Below are 18494 nucleotides of genomic sequence, written 5' to 3' on the forward strand. Positions count from 1 at the left end.
AACTACTTAATATTCCATTTACAAAAATCAACGGAGCATAGAAGTCTACCAAGTCAGTTAGAATGCAAACTGTTTTTATTTCCAATAAATATTATTATTTACAGCCAAATATCAGTTTACCTCAGGACATTTTCAAACATCCATCTATTAAAATGCTATTTACCTTAAGTGTAATATTTCGGGGATCAACAAAAAATTAAGCATTTATTTAGAATACAACCTGTTGAATATTTCAAAACAGCTGACTGAATGGTAGCCATTCACAGTGAAGTGATTTCATATTCGGAAATCTGTTTTAATTGTTTATAGGATTAACAAAACATATATGTACATATCTTAATTCACTGGAAGACTCCAATGAGGATGAGGACTTAAGGCCTCGGAAGTCCAAACCAAACGCAACTTTCTAGAGTATATAAACGATGATGACGATGATTTCAGATTGGTCAATTGACTCACTTCAAGGGGAAACCCTTTTTGACGCACTGAATCTGCCCAAACACCACGCCTCTAGTCCCGAGTACAAGGTGCTCTTGGTCCTGCCGTTCCTGCCTGTTTAAACTTGGATACCGTAGGGTACTTCCGCAAATCCTCTGAATGTCGGGCGGTGGAGGAAGTTTCACGCCACATTGCCGCCCTGTCCATGGAATACATCAAGCTTTTTAAGTTTTCAATTTTGATGGGGGTGGTCGGCTGCACACACATTCGGCTCCCGAGGCAGAACCAAGACGATGCCTGTGGTAACCGCAAGGGACTTTTATCAATGAACATCCAGGCTGTCTCAGATGCGCACTTAATTATTATTTCGCACTATTTTCGACAACAGTCGATTAAAATCCCGTTAGGAAGGCGGCGAATTTGAAGACAGCTACCTTTTAGGCAATGGGTCCTCGCTAAACAAATATATGATAATGAGTCATAAAATTCGGCATACAAAGTCATCTCTAGATGTATAGAGATTTGGAGGCAGAGGTTTCCCGTCCTATCCCTTGGTATCCCTATTGATACGGTGAAAATCGTAATATTTGGCTGAGCGGTTTTTTATAACATAGTAATCCAGGAAATGAACTCGTTACCGCAAGCTTCTGTTGTCATGGGCATTCCTTTCGAATTTTTTGACGAAATTTGCAGAAATCAATTACAAGTCAGATGCCACCGATAAAACTCATAGAAAATATAATTGGTAAATACTTTGAGAGCTGATGTACATTTTGTAAATTGTGTCTAATTTTACCCGTTACTCGTAGAGTAAAAGGGTACACTAGATTCGTTAAAAAGTGTGTAACAGGCAGAAGGAAGCGTTTCCAACCATATAAAGTATATATATTCTTGATCAGGATCAATAGCCGAGACGATCTGGCCATGTCCGTCTGTCCGTCCGTATGAACGTCGAGATCTCAGGAACTACAAAAGCTAGAAAGTTCAGATTAAGCATACAGACTCCAGAGACATAGAAGCAGCGCAAGTTTGTTGATTCATGTTGCCACGCCCACTCTAACGCCCACAAACAACCCAAAACTGCCACGCCCACATTTTTTAAAATGGTTTTGATATTTTTTCTTACGGGGAACTCGACTATAGCGTTATCTATTGTTTTCAATACTAATCTAGACCAAGACTGTGATAATTTCAGCTCATGAATCCTTTGAAGGGTCCTGCAAATAATAATAACATTAAACAGTTAATTTGGCATACGAAACTGCATCTTATAGCGTACATAAAGCTTCATTTTCTTTTCAGAGATTTCCAAGTAGAGGAGCTCTCGTTTCGCCCTTAGAGTTTCCATTTCCTCCAAATGCTTTTCCCGAGCTCTGATGGTTTCCTGTTCATAAAAATGTCGCTGTGCTCTGATCAGGCGTAGCTTTTCTTCTTGAAAAAGTCTTCCGGCATTGCGCCTTGGCCTTCCAGTTGCGTTTCTCGGCGTGGCAGTCAATTCCCCATTTTCATTGGAGTTTTCCCCTGTGAGCTCGATAATGTCTCCAATTGATTCCGCCTTGCAATCATCTATTATAACTAGAAATTAACTATCTTTAGATAGGCGGAGGACAGTCATGGATTCTTACTCACAATCGCTGTCTGAGTTTTCGCCCCCCGTATCATCGTCCCCCAGGATCTCCCTGAGTTTTTCGGAAACCGAAGGAGTTTGGGTTGGGTGTCCGTACGGAATCCCGGCTCCCAACTTCTTCTTCAAACTCTCATATTTGGCCCTCAAGCTATGTCCACTGCGTTTAACTCCCGATTTGGTGGAGTAGGCGACCGCCAGGTCATCCCACGCCTGCTCCTTCTCCTTCCAGGTCACTGCATCGCATTTCTTATTTTCGAAGATCTTGCGTTGCTCCGCCGCCATAGTGATGAGCAGAAATTCCTCCTCCATGGAGAAATTTTGACCTCGCTTAAATTTGTTTCTTTGTCTGTTCATTTTCACGATTGCGTACTGTACTGTTTTCGTATGCGCTGGTGCCTATCTGAATTCAACTACGATTTTGAGCCCGAGATGGCCAATTAATACTTTTTGTCTGCAGATTAGATATCCATAAAACCAGGAGTTACTCGATCAGTTACACTTTCGTTTTTGGTAAAATAACAACGAGTTGCCTTCCTAACTATAAACTATACCTTACGGTTATTATACCTGCCAGTTAAGTTGAAACAGCTGGTACTGTGTTGCCAATCACAGTAAACATTTTATCTGGGGTATTCCCGCCTCCTAGCTGTCATAGCTACAAATGATCAATTTTCCGTTAACGAAATTTAATTGTTCGTTTCCGTCAGCTTATTTTTTGTAATACTTATAATACTTATTTTTGTAATAATTATATTTTAAATTATATCTTTTAAATATTTTCATATATTTGTAATATTTATATTACTAATTTTTTTATATGAAGGTTACAAAAATGGTCGGTAAAATTACTGGGTAGTTTTATAAGAAATATCTTGATTAGACAATAGTGCCCTTTTAAAAAATTCTTGAAAATGATTTTACTTTAGTATCTTAATATATATTAATATGATTTATACTAATAATTTTCCCTTACAAGAACCAACAGATTTATTACCACTGAATCTCCTTTACGAAAAATATTAAATTTTGTACGGAACACTTACTGCACAAAGTACGGCTCTACTGTTGTACGGATTAATGCAAGTCTCCTTGCGCACCACGCTATCGTTGCTCTCCTACACTACGTGGACTGCCGTCTAAATGATACTTTATCATGCATTAGGGACAAACACGGCAGTCCGCATGGAGCATTCGAAATATTAAAATTATAAACCATTTTGGCGTATTTTGTGCAACAAAAATTTTAATAATAAATTATTGAATAAATCTACGTTTTTATATTTACATATTTTGAGGTCAGTGAAATTCAAATTGGTATCCGCGGTCCACAAAGCTTAAACCCCTTTCAGAGTCGACAGGAAAGTCGGCGGTGAAAACAATATATCCTCTATATTCCAAAGAGCTCTTAAGGTTCTGCAGTAGATAAATTGATTAGAAAAAAATAAAGCGATATTAATAAGTAAATAGTAACCGCTCTATCCACATAGTCCTCAAAGCCACTAAGGTCGTAGTAGAGCTTCAGAGGTGGCGACCATCCAACTCCTGGCTGCTGCTTGTACGGCTCCCGCCGCTTAAGAATATTTAAGGCGCGTGGTAAAAATGTTGGCGTCAGATTTCGGCAGTAGGACACGTCGAGATGTTCCAATCTTGGACAGAGCTCCACGAATTCTAAGAGGATTTCGTCGCTCAGGTCATTCCAGTTGCGCAAGCAAAGCAGCTGCAGGTCTGTCATACAGGTGTAGCGCTTTAGGTAGTCTGCCGAATGCGTCCAGCTGCAAATGGCCAGGCGCTTTAGTCTGTAATACGTCCAGATGGGCAGCTTCTCATCCCAGCCAGGTTCCAGGGGCATATAGTATCCGTCCACGGCAAATCCCACTATTTCCTTGGCCTTGAAATCCATGATCTCGTAGAACTCGCTGACTTCGCGGATCTTGTGGTCATAGCTATCAGGACTGACCAGCGGGGGGATATGCCATTCGTTGTCCAGCAGCACCACTAGTTTCTTGAGGGAGGGCAGCTCTAGAACGGCGGGAAGAATGGGTTTTAAGGTGGCCAGATTAAGCTTAAGATCAGTGAGGTTCTTAAAGCTTTCCAGGCAGTTTCCCAGCTGAAGTTTACTGATCATATCGTACGTCCTAATGTCCAGGACCCGAAGATCATGCAGTTTGCTGTGAAACAAACGGAAAGTTAGTTGTAAAAAATGAGGCAGCTGACGATTACTACTTACCGGCACACTTCGTCCAGGTACTTCTGCTGCAGCTCAAACGCCTTGTGTTGGTCTTCGTAGAGGTGCAGCTCCTGCAGGTGCTCGAAATTGGACAGGTACCGCCCGTCGATGGGAGTGGTTAGGCGCAACTTTCGCAAGCCAGGCAGAAGCTGGGCCAGCTTACGGATGCTCCGGTTCGTGGGATAGCAATCGACGTCGTCTGAGTCGTAGTAGAAGCTGGTCACTAGGGGCAGCTCCGCAATGTGCATTTCGTCCAGATCCTTTAGTATAGAGCACAGGCAGCTGCTGCCGCTAATCTCTTTAATGTACGGACGCATTTGGGTTAAGAAGTATACCAGGTCTTCATGGTTGGGCAAAAGTACCCGCCACTTCTCCAAATCCAGTTGCTCGTATACACGGCTGGTGCGCCACTTGGCCAGACAAATGCACTGCAGTCGCCGGCAAGTCCTCGCGAAGGACACTTCCGACGGCAAGTCCTGCAGACGTTCAAAAACCTCGGCCAGACAGTCGTCGTTCATCTGCAGGATATTGGTTACCGGCCCGGCAGCCATGGTCCCAAAACCAATCCTCGCTGGCGAAGATGGACTCAAGGTCTGGTAAAATAGCCGGAGCTAGGGATAGTTTCCTGTCTACGGTCGGTTTTCTGGATCGTTCCAAGCAGGCCAACTCAATTGAATAACAAACAAAAATAAATTTCCGTGTTCCCCTAGTGTGACCAGCCGCGGATCGCTTAAATATCTCGCACAAGAAACATAGTTTCGCTACAACTTTAATTTATTTATTTTATTTTAGTCCGCCTTTGAAAGGCCAATATTATATACGCGAATTGTTTGAATAATAAAAATTTCGATAAATCTAGAAATTTATATACATAGGAAAGTAACATAATAAATAAAAGTAATTTTGTCATTTTAGTTTGGTCTAACGGAGCGACTTATTTTCAATCTCAACCTTTTGATTTATCTTTGTCGCTATAGTATTAATAAACGGTTACATCAGCATAGCAATCTATTTTCGGATTTTCTTTAAAAATAATACCCACTGTATTCACAGTGTTGAGAAACGCTCGAAGGCTAGTAAAGAGGGGTGGCCAGACCGTTGGCGGCCGGTGAGTGCTGCCATACCACTGAGAAGTAAAAAACACGTGTGTGTGCGCATTCTTTTTTGTGTGACAAGCGTGCGGCTAGGATTTAATTTCGGACAGAAAATATTGACGAATAGTTGAATTAATCATGACAGACCTGCTAAAAATAGCCGATGCAATCGTCCTAGAGTACTTGCAGTCCAAGGACAAGAACCTGGCCAAGGTTTTCCAGCAGAAGACGAAGGCGGTGAGTTTCAGTGCATAGCGGCAAGTGCAATGTGTGCGGTTCGGATGCATCCAACACATGTGGCATCAGCCTCCACCTGGCAACGTTTAGAAGCCGAATTCCATTCCTGTCCACCGATGGCTTCTTAAGCTGCCCCTTGCCTCAGTCTCCATTGCCACGTGTTTCGTCTAGCTAACCAACAACATTTGCCTCTTTCCAACTTCCAGGCCAGCGTCGCTAAAAGCAGCCCAAAGTTGAGTGAAATCCTTCAGTTCTACCAGACCAAGAGCTCCACCAAGATCCCAGCAATCAAGGCGACGGCCGGTGACTCCAGCGATGATAGCGACTCAGACTCTGAGGCCGAATCGGCGCCTAAGAAGCCAGCGGCAGCGCTTCTACTAACAAACGGCAAGGCCGCCAAGAAAGCAGCCTCTTCCAGCAGCGATGACAGTGATTCGGAGGAGGAGAAGACGCCAGCAGCAAAGGCCACGCCGGCCAAGGCATCTCCTGCCGCTAAGAAGGCAGAATCTTCCAGCGAGGACAGTTCCTCGGAGGAAGAGGCACCCAAGAAGGCTGCTCCAGTGAAGCCATCTCCGGCCAAGGCAACTCCCGCCAAGAAGGTTGAGTCCAGCAGCGAGGATAGCAGTTCCGAAGAAGAAAAGGCAAAGCCCGCTGTCAAGGCTACACCAGCTAAGGCTGCTCCCGCCAAAAAAGCAGCCTCCAGCAGCGAAGACAGCAGCTCCGAGGAAGAGGCCAAGCCAGCTGCCAAGCCAGTTGCCAAGACTGCACCGGCAAAGAAAGCAGCATCCTCCAGCGACGATAGCGACTCCGATGACGAGCCAGCCGCTAAGAAGCCTGCAGTCCAGCCTGCCGCGAAGCCAGCTCCTAAGCCAGCCGCATCTAGCAGCGAAGACAGCAGCTCAGAGGAAGAGACCAAACCCTCTGCTAAATCTTCTGTCAAGGCGGCTCCTGCTAAGAAGGCGGCTTCCTCTAGTGACGATAGTTCCTCTGAAGACGAGGCACCCAAAAAGGTAGAAATTCTAGCAAAGTCCACTCCGACTAAGGCTGCTCCCACCAAAAAGGCTAACAGCTCCAGTGATGACAGTTCTTCAGAAGACGAGGCTCCCAAGAAGGCAGCTCCAGGAAAGGCCACGCCAGCTAAGGCAACTCCTGCCAAGAAGGCAGCTTCCTCAAGCGATGACAGCTCCTCTGAAGACGAGGCGCCAAAGAAGGCTGCTGCACCACCAAAGGCGACACCGGCCAAAAAGGCCAAGTCTTCCAGCGAAGACAGCGACTCTGATGAGGAGGAAGCTCCCAAAAAAACTGCATCGAAAACAGTTGCAACGCCTGCTCCTTCCAAGAAAGCAGATTCAGAAGATTCTTCAGACGATAGCGATAGCTCAGAAGATGAAAAGCCAGCAAAGGCGGCTGCTTCCAAGGCTCCGACCAAGCCTGCAAAGCCTGCCTCCTCGAGCAGTGAGGATTCCAGCGATGATGAGACACCGGCAGTGAAGCCAGCTGTCAAAAAGACTGCTGTTCCTGCTAAGAAGGGTGACAGCAGCAGCGACGACAGTGACTCTGGCGAAGAGTCCGGCGAGGTCAAGCCCAACTCGGTGACCAATGGCAATGCGAAGCCTGCTCAGAAGCGAAAGTTTAGTGGTGGCGACCAGGACGAGGCCACTCCCAACAAAAAGTACAACAACTTCGTCAAATCGGGAGAACAACAGGTAAGCCGGTGTACCTTATCTGCATCTAAAAATACCGTAGACCGCTTGAATGATGACTAAACAAATTTCCTTAGTTATCTGAAAAGTAACTTTTTAAAGCAGTAATGATTATTGTTCAGTGTGTCCTATTGAAATACTGTATCTTTAAATAGCGAATCATGTTTATTTGTTGTCCGAATCCTGTGCAGACAGTTTTACTTAACTTCATTGCCATTCGCAGAAGAACGATTTCACCTCCACGCCTAACAACTCCTTCAGCCGAAATAATAATATGAACAATAGCGGAGGGGGAAGTGGGCGACGGTCACCCTTCCGGAGGGTACGCACCGAGGATGTGATGGTGGACTCCCGAGTCCAGGACATGTCCTTCGAGGCGAAGGTAAGTGCCGCAATGGATTTGAGTCGCGTGGGAGTGTGTTTGTGATGGCTGTTGAGGAATAGGCGTAGGGAATCTTTCTAAGAGGCTGAAAAGGGGCAGGCACACAAATTAGCAAGACGCGCCGCGAAGAAATCTCAAATCATTTGTGGCACTTTCCCAATACATTTTGAACACATATTTCAAATTAAATCGTTGCTAATTTGTGGTTTGCCCTTTTCGGCGTTTCTTTCGATTTCAGGACAGCGGCTTCAAGAAGCACAACAACGGACGGGGCGGCCGAGGTGGCTCAGGCTTCTCCGGACGACCAGATCGCAGCACTTGGGAGACCAACAAGTCCAATGGCGAGGGTGGCGGTGATGGAGGCGGCTTCAAAAAGATTGGCGATCGCAAGAGTTTTGGCGGCTTCGACAACAACCAGCGTGGCGGACGTGGTGGCGGCGGTCGTGGAGGCGGCGGTGGCTTTGGTGGTCGTGGGGGTGGCGGCCGTGGAGGCGGCGGTGGCTTCGGAGGACGCGGTGGTGGTGGCGGCGGCCGCGGAAGCGGCGGTTTTGGTGGACGCGGGGGTCGCGGTGGAGGCGGACGAGGCGGCGGATTCGGCAACAAATCCTTTGACTCGTCGGCGCCAAAGCCAAACAAGAAGATCACCTTCGATAATTAGAAATAGTTTAGTTAGCGCCACCCACCCGCAAACAAACACACACCCACACAAGATGCAGATTTGTTATCGGGTTAACCTAATTTTATTTGTTCACCGCGATAGAAAAACGCTGCCGGATCTTGGGGCGAGCGAGCCAACAAGGACCTGAAGCATACGCGCGGCAAGTCCTTTAAACACGAGAAGACCAAGAAGAAGCGCGGCAGCTATCGAGGTGGCCAAATTGACGTAGGCGTCAATTCAATAAAATTTGACTAAGAGTTATATACACCCCATAAAATAATCCTTATTCTAACGGATACAACTAGTCTGTAAGCAAAAAAGTAACTACGTAGAATAGTTTCATTATGCAATAGTTCCGCCAACATGTAAATTCTTTCCAAACTCTTGATTGACATGGGGAAGTCTGTACTTCCGCTTTAATGTGAATTAATCCAATGCGAACTGGCGGTCGATAAACCCGTGACCAAGTTTATACTTTTAGCTATTATTTCTTTTTAAATAATGGTTATTATAACTGAAGCAGAATTGACCCTTTATTTTTCTGATCTGTTGAAATGAAACCGGAAAGCTTGTAGCCGATTTTTTATAAACCTTTTAAGACTTAAAGCTTAGTACATTTTTATTGTATTGCCTTTAAACTATTTTTATCTAAAATTGAAAAAGGTTCATAAGAAATCTGGCATGAAACCAAATTATTTTCCAGTCACGGGTTAAATAAAGGGTTGACTTCCGATTAGCAATTAAGCCATTTCCCGCTAATTTCTGGTGATAACCTGTTTATGAGGGATTCAATATGTAAAAGATTAATTTGTCACTTCGGACAATGTATTTAATTCAATTTAAGAAAAACCGAAAGAAATACATGTATTTTTTAATAACTGAATTGCTTGTAGTTTGATTACAGATCTGAATCGAATGTTACCGAGAATAATTAAAAAACTGGCCTGTGACCGAATCGAAATTAAAATTCATTTGCATTCTCACGATAGGTTATTCTTTTAAATTGTAATATTTATTAATACGAATTTGATGCTTACGTTACATGTAACTAGGTTTTTCCTTTATTTCTTCATAATCTTTCACATTTAGTGTTCAGAATGTATTGTCGTTCGATTTCACATACATAAGTGTGTACATAGACGGGCATTAAGTATTTCATAATTGAAAACGGTTTAACTAAATTCAAGCAATAACGATAAATAATAAAGCAAAGGTGGGCCCTTTAATTATGAATCATATAATTATATAATCACATTGCGTATAAATCGTACGTTAAAGTAATGATATTACATAGTATTCATTTAAAATATTCATGTCACGGTGTGTTTGTAGTTAGAAGGTATCAGCATATCAATTTACAAACTTTCGAGGCATTCTCATGGGTTGTTTTGAGATTCTTAGAGTGTGTGTATACAAATCGAAGCTATCTGAACTAGGTAGGTGTTACGGGGCTTGGGTGGTGTTTAAAAATATTTCAACAAAATACATTTATATATATTTATATAGATAGTAGTTATATGAGATTCCTGTCCGGTTTTTACTACTTTTGCTCATCCCATTCCCCTTGCGCATCTCATTTAGTTCTGTTTACTCGCACATGTATGGATAGTTGACGTCCCGCAGTGGTACAAAGGTCTCCTTGATGGATTGCGGAGAGGACCAACGCAGAATATAATGTGGTCCTCCGGCCTTGTCATTGGTGCCGGACATTCGTCCGCCTCCGAATGGCTGCTGGCCCACCACGGATCCAGTGGACTTGTCGTTGATGTAGAAGTTTCCAGCGGCCATTTTAAACTCCTGCAGAGCGCACTTGACGAAATCCCTGGAAGCATTCGTTATGAATTAAAGATAACCCTTTATATAGAAGTTTCTTACTCGTCCTGCCCGAATACTGCTCCGGTTAAAGCAAACTTCGTAGAGGTGTGCACCAGCTTCATGGTCTCAAGGAGGTCCGACTCCTTGTACACATAAATTGACAGCACGGGACCGAAGATCTCCTCGGTCATAATGCGGTCCTTGGGATCCTTGCTGAGAACAATGGTCGGATTGACGTAGTAGCCCTTGCTGTCTGAGTAAGTGCCGCCGGCGAGAATTTCGAGGTTCGGGGATTTTTTGGCATGCTCAATGTAGCCCGTAATGCGTTTAAATGCTTTGTCATCAATCACAGCCGACGTGAAGCTGCTGAAGTCTTGAACGTCGCCGATCTTCAGCTTTGCTGCCTCCCGTAGCAGGCCCTCCTTGATCTGCGGGTAAGAAGTTAAACAGAACAGCGTTGCAAAAACTACGCAATGTGATGCCTTTTGAACCTACCTGTGGCCACAGGGATTCAGGCACATACATGCGCGAGCAGGCGGAACACTTCTGGCCGCAATACTCAAATGCTGAGCGTATCGTGGATGTCACCACTGACTCAACATCGGCTGATACATGTATAAAGTGGAAATTCTTGCCGCCACACTCACCAGTCAAGCGAGGAAAGTTTACGTAGCTGTCAATGTTATTGCCCACCTGCTTCCACAGGCGGTTGAAGGTTCTATCGTCGTAGGAAATGGTATTAAAAGGAAAATCAATAGACCGAGAATTACTTACGGCACAGAGCCGGTGAAATTGATGCCGGCCAGGTGGGGACTGGCCGTAATCGTGTCCCCAAACACGGGACCATCGGCAGGCACAAAGTTGACGACTCCATCGGGCACTCCCGCTTCGCGCATAATCTTAAAAATAATCCAGTTGGACAGTATGGCAGTGTCCGAGGGCTTCCACAGCACACCGTTTCCCTGCGAAAAACAAAGGTGGTTTGTTGGTTTATTAATATTTCCAGCCATTGGATAGTCTTACCATCAGAGCTGGCGTGTAAGACAAGTTGCCTCCGATAGCCGTAAAGTTAAAGGGGCTGACAGCGGCGATGAAACCATCAATGCCACGATAGCGCAAGGAGTTCTTTGTGACCTTTATGTTCTCGCTGATAGGCTGGTACTTAGTGACCTCTTTCAGAAAGTAGGCATTCATTCTGCGAAAAAGAATTGGTATTTTATTTTGTATTTATTTATTTAAGTTTAAGTATTATAAATTGATAAATTTAATACTAAACAAATGATTGATTCTTGTTTTGAAAAATTGGTATACAGGAAAATAATATTTTCTAAGAATATATTAATCTATAAGCACTGAATCTATCAGCACAAAGTATGTATAAACAGTGAAAAAATTGCTATCCAGCAAATATGGAATATTTTGAAGATCATAATTAAGAAATCTTTTGGTGCTTATTTTAGGAAATCTTTTAAAAATGTCCATATTACTTAAGATGAATTATGGGAATTTATACTCACCGTATAAAGTCGATGAGCTCCGCTGCTGAATCGATTTCCGCTTGAATCGCCGTCTTGGACTGGCCCAGCATGGTGGCGGCGTTGAGATCCTGGCGGTACGTCGTTGCCATTAGGTCCGCTGCCTTCTCCCAGATCTTCAGGCGGTCTGCAATCGACACTCGATCCCACTTGGGCTGTGTTTCCACCGCCGTTTTGATGGCCTTCTCAATGAGCTTCTTATCGGCGTAGTAAAAGGTGGCCAGCTTGTGTTGGTGGTCATGGGGCATGACCTGGTATCGAACCTCCGACGTCTTGTACTCCTTGCCGCCGATCACGATGGGGATGTCCTCGCAGCTCGAGGCCGTGCCCTTCAAAGCCTGCTCGAGGGCCTTACGCTCCTTAGAGTCCTTGCGATATCCCAGGATCGGCTCATTGGCGATCGGGAAGTCCTTTAGATTGAGGTCCGGTATTACGGAACCCAGACAGCGAGAGAAACTGAAATAAATCAAGTGCTTTAAATACTAAACCAATAAAACTACTTTCTAAAACAAATGTATGCATAGTATGGTATCTAACATTTGAGTGCCACTTTTAAATAATTAAATATAAAGATTATAAACCTAGGCATACCTTCTCAGCACGCTCTGCTGCAGATTAGTGTATCTGGAGGAACTTCGCAGCATTCGCAACATCTTGTCGTGATTTGGTGGCCTGCCTCCTTCACTGCCGAATTATATAAGCGGTCTCTCTAGATTCTTCGTCGTCGACGGCTCGTATCACCTAGAATTTTGCTATCTAAGCGATAGACCAGAAAAACGAGCAAGTGTTTGATTAGTATTCGTTTATCAGCAACCTTGGCAATTCACTGGGGGTCCGCGTCGAGTCGCGTGATTTTGATAAGCAGCCAAACGTGAAGCTCCCGACGACACACCCCCCAGATAAGGCGCAAACAGTGCAACCCAAAAGTATGCGCTCTGCCATGCAATTCTAGAAAGTGCACTAACTTGGCCAGTTGCTCAACCGAGCTGATGACTGATGTATTTTCAATTTATTTTACTATCGATATCCACGTTCCCTCACACACACAAAGACGCACTCAGAGCGCTTTTATGCACAAGCAGTAGCTAAAATTTGACAAGCATCAGCTGTTCTGTCTATGAAGCGCACAGTGGAATGAGTGCGTGTCAAAGCTATTTCAATTTAATCTATCCTAAAGCCTTGTTTTTATCAATTGCAATTATATAGTGGGGTGTATACATTAAATTGTGAGAAAGAATAATTAATGGAAGTTACAATTTCTGAAGTTCGCCTTGAATAGAAAAAGTACATATTATCTTTCAAATATTTTAAAAAGGTATTGCTATGGAAATAAATACAATGCAATTTCTTGGCACTATACGTTTAAAAAGTAAAGGTTTGGCTCTGCTTGTAATTTGATTGAAACTTAACTGTCTGCCCATAATAGCGAGATTGCAATCATGTAATTTTATTTGCTGGCTGCTATTCTTTTTCCACTGTGCGGTGGCTACGGAAATTTCCCATTGCCGAAACCAGAAACACAGAGAAGGAGGCTGAAGGGTATCTCAGCAGAAGTACATACGTATGTAGTTCTTGTGTTTTTTAAATGACGCTGCCTTGATTTATGAAATTAAGCGCACAGATGGCGGGGAAGGGGTGCAATAGTGGCGCAAAAAGTAGAGAATCGAAAAAACACCCCACGGTGCGCGTGAGCAGCAGAGAGAGAGGGAGTGGGGGAGAAAGGTGGCGAATATGTGGAACAAGCTCTTTTAACGTAAGCATACTTTGGCTCTTTGTCTTCCTCTTTCCACTCATTGCTTCTCAAGTGCTTAATAATATATTACGATATATTAAAGACATTGATGTTTATTCGAAAGGAGAGGACATTTAGGGGAATGGAGGCCGAATATAAATCCAATTTATATACTGCTCAGCTGTAGATACACAAGCACACACACAGGCGCATTAGAATGCAGTTGGTTGGCTTTGTTTTTGTTGCTTTTCTTATTAGCCTCAATTACGCAATGCAATGTTTTATTGCCGCCTATTGGCCTCCGCCTTTTGAGTCGCAATTCATCCCAAGTGCACCTCCAATTCGATTATTCGGCGGTTTTCCACTAGTTTCAGGCTTACTTTGTGTGAGTTTCAGGCGATGGCGGCGGAATTCGGCGAGAGCACGACGTGTGTGCCTTTGTTTTCTGTTTTGCGAGACTATTGGTCGGTCGAATTTGTACTTGGCTAACGGCTGGGAACTATCGGCAAGTCGATATATTTTTGGCCCCCTGCTTTCGCGCACTGTACAACACTAGCTATAGCTATCGATAGGGCGCCAAGAATGCACATTGTTAAAACTTTGTCACCTCTTTCTTAATGGTTGTCACGTAGCAGGAAAAGTTTGTCAGTATTTAATTACTCTTTTAACGTGTTATGAGTGCAGCTCAAAGATTTGGTCATATACATATATTCGTTAAAGACAAATACTTTTCTTTTTATCTGGACCACATGTACGTACACATATTAAATAGCTATACGGAAACCACTATATATAATCTCAAAATCTACATCTTTTTAACCCCTTATGGTTCCTATAAAGAGACATGCCTATTTTAAATTGGCTATATCATTATAGCTAATATCATTACGGTAGTTTATAAACAACTAGTTATACAATTTTCAAGCAGTTACACATTACAGGAATTTATGGAAAAAACAAGAATGCTATAGTCGAGTTCCCCGACTATCATACCGTTAGTCAGCTAGTGGAAGTTCATACAAGAAATTTCAACTTTTTCTGGAATATCGGTAAAAACAGGGAAGAAAAATAAATATTAATTTAAAATGTTTTAAAAAGTGTGGGCGTGACAGTTTTTGACGGTTTGTGGGTGTGACAAAAAGTACTTCGGCAAGTCAGTAGAAATTTAGACTAATGAAAAAACATGGCAAAATGGGTTAACAAACATGCGCTGCGTCTGTCTGTAAAGTCTGCATCCCTAATCTCAAATTTCTAGCATTTATAGTTGCTGAGAGATCTCGACGTTCATACGGGCAGTACATTACATAGTACATAAATATTTTTATTAGCACTAATACACTTATAGAGTAGGATGACTTAACCGTGTACACTTAACTATCACAGGTTGGTAACCTTTTAGCCGTAGTATCCGCTTCCGCCCGCACTTGCTGTTGCGAATCCTCCACTGCTGCTGGCGTAGGCCACGTCTAGAGGAAGAAACAGGTCCAAAACACTTGTAGATTACTTGGGTGCTAAGGACTAAGGTGCGCTTATCCGGAAAACTCACTCATGTTGTTGCCGCCATAGGGATAACCCCCATAGGGGTACCCGTACTGTCCGTATCCGCCGTACATTGAGTACGGGTTATAGCCGGGGTATGAGTAGTACGGATATCCGCCGTAGTTGTAGGGGTATCCGTACATGCCACTGCCGTATATGTTGCCATATCCCGATCCCGCTCCTGCTCCCGCATTAGCCCCACCGTAGTAGGGATATCCATAGTATTGGCTCGCCGAGGGCTGCATGATCATCACGACCAAAACCAAACCGAACCAATAACATGAGGAGCTGCTCGACTGTTTCACTGACATGATTTTGCCGTGTTTGGCGTGTGTAATCCTCGAACGTTGACTGAATGCAAAAACCCCGAAATTAACTGGTTTTATAGAGTTTGCCGCCGAATGTCTGCAATTTGAAAGCATAAAACGCTTTTTTAATGGAGCTTAATCGGGCGCACATCAGCGGCGGCTCGGTATGCTCGTTCGTGCATGACTCAGCCGGCGTATTCGCAATATTTTGAAATCTCAATATAAACGCACTGCAAACGTATGTATTTAGTTACAGCTAACAACAAGAAAACAAAACAAAACAGAACTATTTGGCCCTTATTGGCCTAACGTTTCGATTACTCATTCCACATCTCATCTGATAGCCGTTTTGCTATCAATTTAAATTAGTCAACCGCTTTTTTCGCCAGGGGTTCACACTCATTCTGTGTAAACACAGTCATTAACCTTAAAATTGGTTGATGGTCCGCCTAGTCATGTGCGATGCCAGTGGTGAATTCCACTTCTTTGAGGTTCATTGCCGACCTGGGTCGTGGTCAATGCTCATCCGCGCCCTTCGGATGAGGTCAACTGTAATAACTGCGATTCTGATAATTAGAACCGTATTGGTTTTTGGATTTTCCACTGCGATTAGCATGGTCGTTGCCCGAGAGTTCAGTGTGAGGGCCATTATGGCTACAGACTTTTGGCCTTGGTCATGCATCGACGGTAAAACTATTCCAAAATGCGAATATGTCAATTTCCAAATTAATGCTTAAAAACTGCATATCGAGAAGTTTTACATACTTGCAAAGAAGGGCGAACGGAAAAACCGGACCACGATTAATTTGGCAGATGACTGCTTTAAAAATAGTCTTACAATGTATGGTTATAAAATTTGGTTATACAACTATACCAACCGTTACTCGTAAAAGGGTATAGTAGATTCGTTAAAAAGTATGTAACAGCTAGAAGGAAGCGTTTCAGCGCAAGTTTCTTTCCTGGTGTGCACTCCTATTCTTACGGCCACAAACCGCACAAAACTGCCACTCCCAGTATTGATTAAATTTGTTTTATTTTATTATTTGTCTTGCCAATTTCTTGCCAAAATTTTATTACCACGCCTACACTAACGCCCACAAGCCGCCCAAAACTGCCGCGCCCACGCTTTCAAAAAATGTGTTGGTTTTTTTTTTCATTATACCCGTTACTCGTAGAGTAAAAGGGTAACAGGCAGAAGGAAGCGTTTCCGACCATATAAAGTATATACATATATTATTGATCAGGATCAATAGCCAAGTCGATCTGGCCATGTCCGTCTGTCCGTCCGTATGTTCCTTCGTCTGTCCGTCCGTATGAGCGCTGAGATCTCAGGAACTACAAAAGCTAGAAAGTTGAGATTAAGCATACGGACTCCAGAAACATACCCGCAGCGCAAGTTTGTCGATTTTTTTTCATTTTTTTTTAGCCTTGTAAATTTTTCTCGATTTGCAAACAAATTTTTTGCCACTCCCACTCTAACGCCCACAAATCGCCCAACGCTGCCACGCCCACACTTTAAAAAAATGTTTTGATATTTTTTCATTTTTTTGTAAGTAATGTAAATTTCTATCGATCTGCAGAACAACTTTTTGCCACGCCCACTCTAACGTCCACAAAGCGCCAAAAAATGTCAGTGTTGAAGAGCCTCCTTCGCACTTTCAATAGCTGAGTAACAGGTATCAGATAGTCGGGGAACTCGTCTATAGCGTTCTCTCTTGTTTTATTTCTGATTTTTTTTTTCCTTTTAATATATATCGATAGCCAACAAAAAATTTTCAACTTTCTAGTTTTCACTTCTACTAGCTGAGTAACGGGTATCTGATAGTCGAGGAAGTCGACTAGCGTTTTCCCTTGTTTTCAATATACTTTGTAGCTCCTGCATACATACATATGTGCTCAAAAAGTATACAACATACAAATTCATAAATATTTAAGCCCTTCCCGTGCTGAACTCATACGCGTTTGTGTAGGTGTGTGTCATTACACTGTCCAACAATGCAAAATGTCACAATTGGAATTGTCCCGCCTTTGGGTTCTCATGCAGCTGACGTTTGCTTTCCGCAGCCCGCTCTTTCTGCCCGGGGTGGTTTCTGGTTCTCTCTTTGATTGCCGCACTACTCCAGGTAGCTCAGGTGTGTTTGAGCCGCGTAGGTGTTCTCGCTGCCCTCCAGTTGAGTGAGTCGCTCCGGCGAGTTGCCCATTACGCATGCTCAAGCCTGGATGTGCACGGATTTCGGGACACCCTGTATTAAAGTAGCCTCAGTTGTTTGAGCCGAGTGATTTGCTCATTAATTCGGCTTGGACGATTTTGTACGATTCAAAGGGGTTTAATATATAATCTATATAAATATATAATCTTAAACTTACAAATCTTGTACAAGTGAACCGGATGGCTAAGATGCTTGCTTTTTTAAAAGCAAATATGTGTATTTCCCTAAAAATTTATATTTTGGTTATAAAAAACATTGCGTCTTAGAAAAGACCTTGCTATTTGACATAAAAAAGGTCTTCTTGAAAGTTAAATACATGCTAGAGTTGAATCAATCGAAAGGGTACATTTCCCCAGTCCCCAATTTAAGGACTTAATTTTCTTGACCCCAAACGAGCAATTTTCATATTAAAAAGTTTATACTGAGCGAAACTCCGCTCCCCACTTTCCGCTACAAAAATTGAAAGCTATCCCTTACCAAACTGGTACAAAACTTCCGCAAACTTTTCATTAATTTTGCCTCATACTTTCGCATTACATTTGGGACAGTAAAATGCTAATTGTTTGTTCAAAACGAAAGAAACCTCCTTGTAGCCATCAATTTTCGAGCATTCTTACGTGTAATTAATTACAATTTTGATGCAGCAGCAATTTTTGTTTGCTGTCGAAATTACAGCAGCAACAAAAAGCTAATTAAAACTTAAAATTACTATATATAGGAGTGCAACTGGAGCCGTGACCCACAGATCGCCCACTCGAGAGTCTCACTCGCTGGCAGGAGAAACTCACTCAAATCACCGAATTGCAACTGAAGTGTTACGCATACGCCGCGTTGGGCCGAGCGAGATGCCATCCTGCTGTGAGTGAAAGCCGTGCGAAAAATAAAGAAAAAATCAATTAAAATGCACTCGAGTGCACCGCGCTTCTGTACTCATTTTTTGGTTTAGCAAATTTGTAAGAAATTTCGAAACGAGCATGCCTTCTTCTTTC

At 43.2% G+C, this 18494-nt stretch overlaps 5 protein-coding genes across 10 annotated transcripts; 1 reads left to right on the forward strand and 4 right to left on the reverse strand.

The window, feature by feature from the left end:
• Positions 1-1464: 1464 nt before the first annotated feature.
• Positions 1465-2667, reverse strand: LOC122616545. 3 transcript variants are annotated; one of them, XM_043792033.1, is made up of 4 exons: positions 2633-2667; positions 2068-2516; positions 1718-2013; positions 1465-1655 (listed from the first exon to the last, which is right to left on the reverse strand). In XM_043792033.1, the coding sequence occupies exons 2-4, from the start codon at positions 2417-2419 to the stop codon at positions 1635-1637; spliced, it is 669 nt and encodes a 222-aa protein (XP_043647968.1). In that variant the 5' UTR covers positions 2420-2516; positions 2633-2667; the 3' UTR covers positions 1465-1634. The 3 variants fall into 3 exon arrangements, with proteins under 3 accessions (XP_043647968.1, XP_043647967.1, XP_043647969.1); XM_043792032.1 differs by having other exon boundaries at positions 2617-2651; XM_043792034.1 differs by lacking the exon at positions 2633-2667 and having other exon boundaries at positions 1718-2004; positions 2068-2609.
• Positions 2668-3290: 623 nt separating this feature from the next.
• On the reverse strand, positions 3291-5009 carry LOC122616544. The gene is made up of 3 exons (XM_043792031.1): positions 4293-5009; positions 3537-4233; positions 3291-3478 (listed from the first exon to the last, which is right to left on the reverse strand). Exons 1-3 carry the CDS (start codon positions 4841-4843, stop codon positions 3362-3364), a joined length of 1365 nt encoding a protein of 454 aa, XP_043647966.1. The 5' UTR covers positions 4844-5009; the 3' UTR covers positions 3291-3361.
• A 385-nt stretch (positions 5010-5394) lies between these two features.
• Positions 5395-9249, forward strand: LOC122615643 (nucleolar protein dao-5). 3 transcript variants are annotated; one of them, XM_043790669.1, is made up of 4 exons: positions 5395-5623; positions 5830-7329; positions 7550-7708; positions 7947-8611. In XM_043790669.1, exons 1-4 carry the CDS (start codon positions 5525-5527, stop codon positions 8364-8366), a joined length of 2178 nt encoding a protein of 725 aa, XP_043646604.1. In that variant the 5' UTR covers positions 5395-5524; the 3' UTR covers positions 8367-8611. The 3 variants fall into 3 exon arrangements, with proteins under 3 accessions (XP_043646604.1, XP_043646603.1, XP_043646602.1); XM_043790668.1 differs by having other exon boundaries at positions 5399-5623; positions 8469-9249; XM_043790667.1 differs by lacking the exon at positions 7550-7708 and having other exon boundaries at positions 5403-5623.
• Positions 9250-9566: 317 nt separating this feature from the next.
• Positions 9567-13972, reverse strand: LOC122616072 (delta-1-pyrroline-5-carboxylate dehydrogenase, mitochondrial). 2 transcript variants are annotated; one of them, XM_043791340.1, is made up of 8 exons: positions 13829-13972; positions 12308-12472; positions 11699-12172; positions 11205-11376; positions 10956-11143; positions 10677-10899; positions 10242-10609; positions 9567-10188 (listed from the first exon to the last, which is right to left on the reverse strand). In XM_043791340.1, exons 2-8 carry the CDS (start codon positions 12367-12369, stop codon positions 9954-9956), a joined length of 1722 nt encoding a protein of 573 aa, XP_043647275.1. In that variant the 5' UTR covers positions 12370-12472; positions 13829-13972; the 3' UTR covers positions 9567-9953. The 2 variants fall into 2 exon arrangements, with proteins under 2 accessions (XP_043647275.1, XP_043647276.1); XM_043791341.1 differs by lacking the exon at positions 13829-13972 and adding an exon at positions 12682-12814.
• Positions 13973-14843: 871 nt separating this feature from the next.
• LOC122618234 (neuropeptide-like protein 31) lies at positions 14844-15298 on the reverse strand. The gene is made up of 2 exons (XM_043794505.1): positions 14995-15298; positions 14844-14914 (listed from the first exon to the last, which is right to left on the reverse strand). The coding sequence occupies exons 1-2, from the start codon at positions 15296-15298 to the stop codon at positions 14844-14846; spliced, it is 375 nt and encodes a 124-aa protein (XP_043650440.1).
• Positions 15299-18494: the final 3196 nt, after the last annotated feature.

Source organism: Drosophila teissieri, chromosome 3L (genome assembly GCF_016746235.2).
Source record: "Drosophila teissieri strain GT53w chromosome 3L, Prin_Dtei_1.1, whole genome shotgun sequence".
NCBI classification, from domain to species: domain Eukaryota; kingdom Metazoa; phylum Arthropoda; class Insecta; order Diptera; family Drosophilidae; genus Drosophila; species Drosophila teissieri.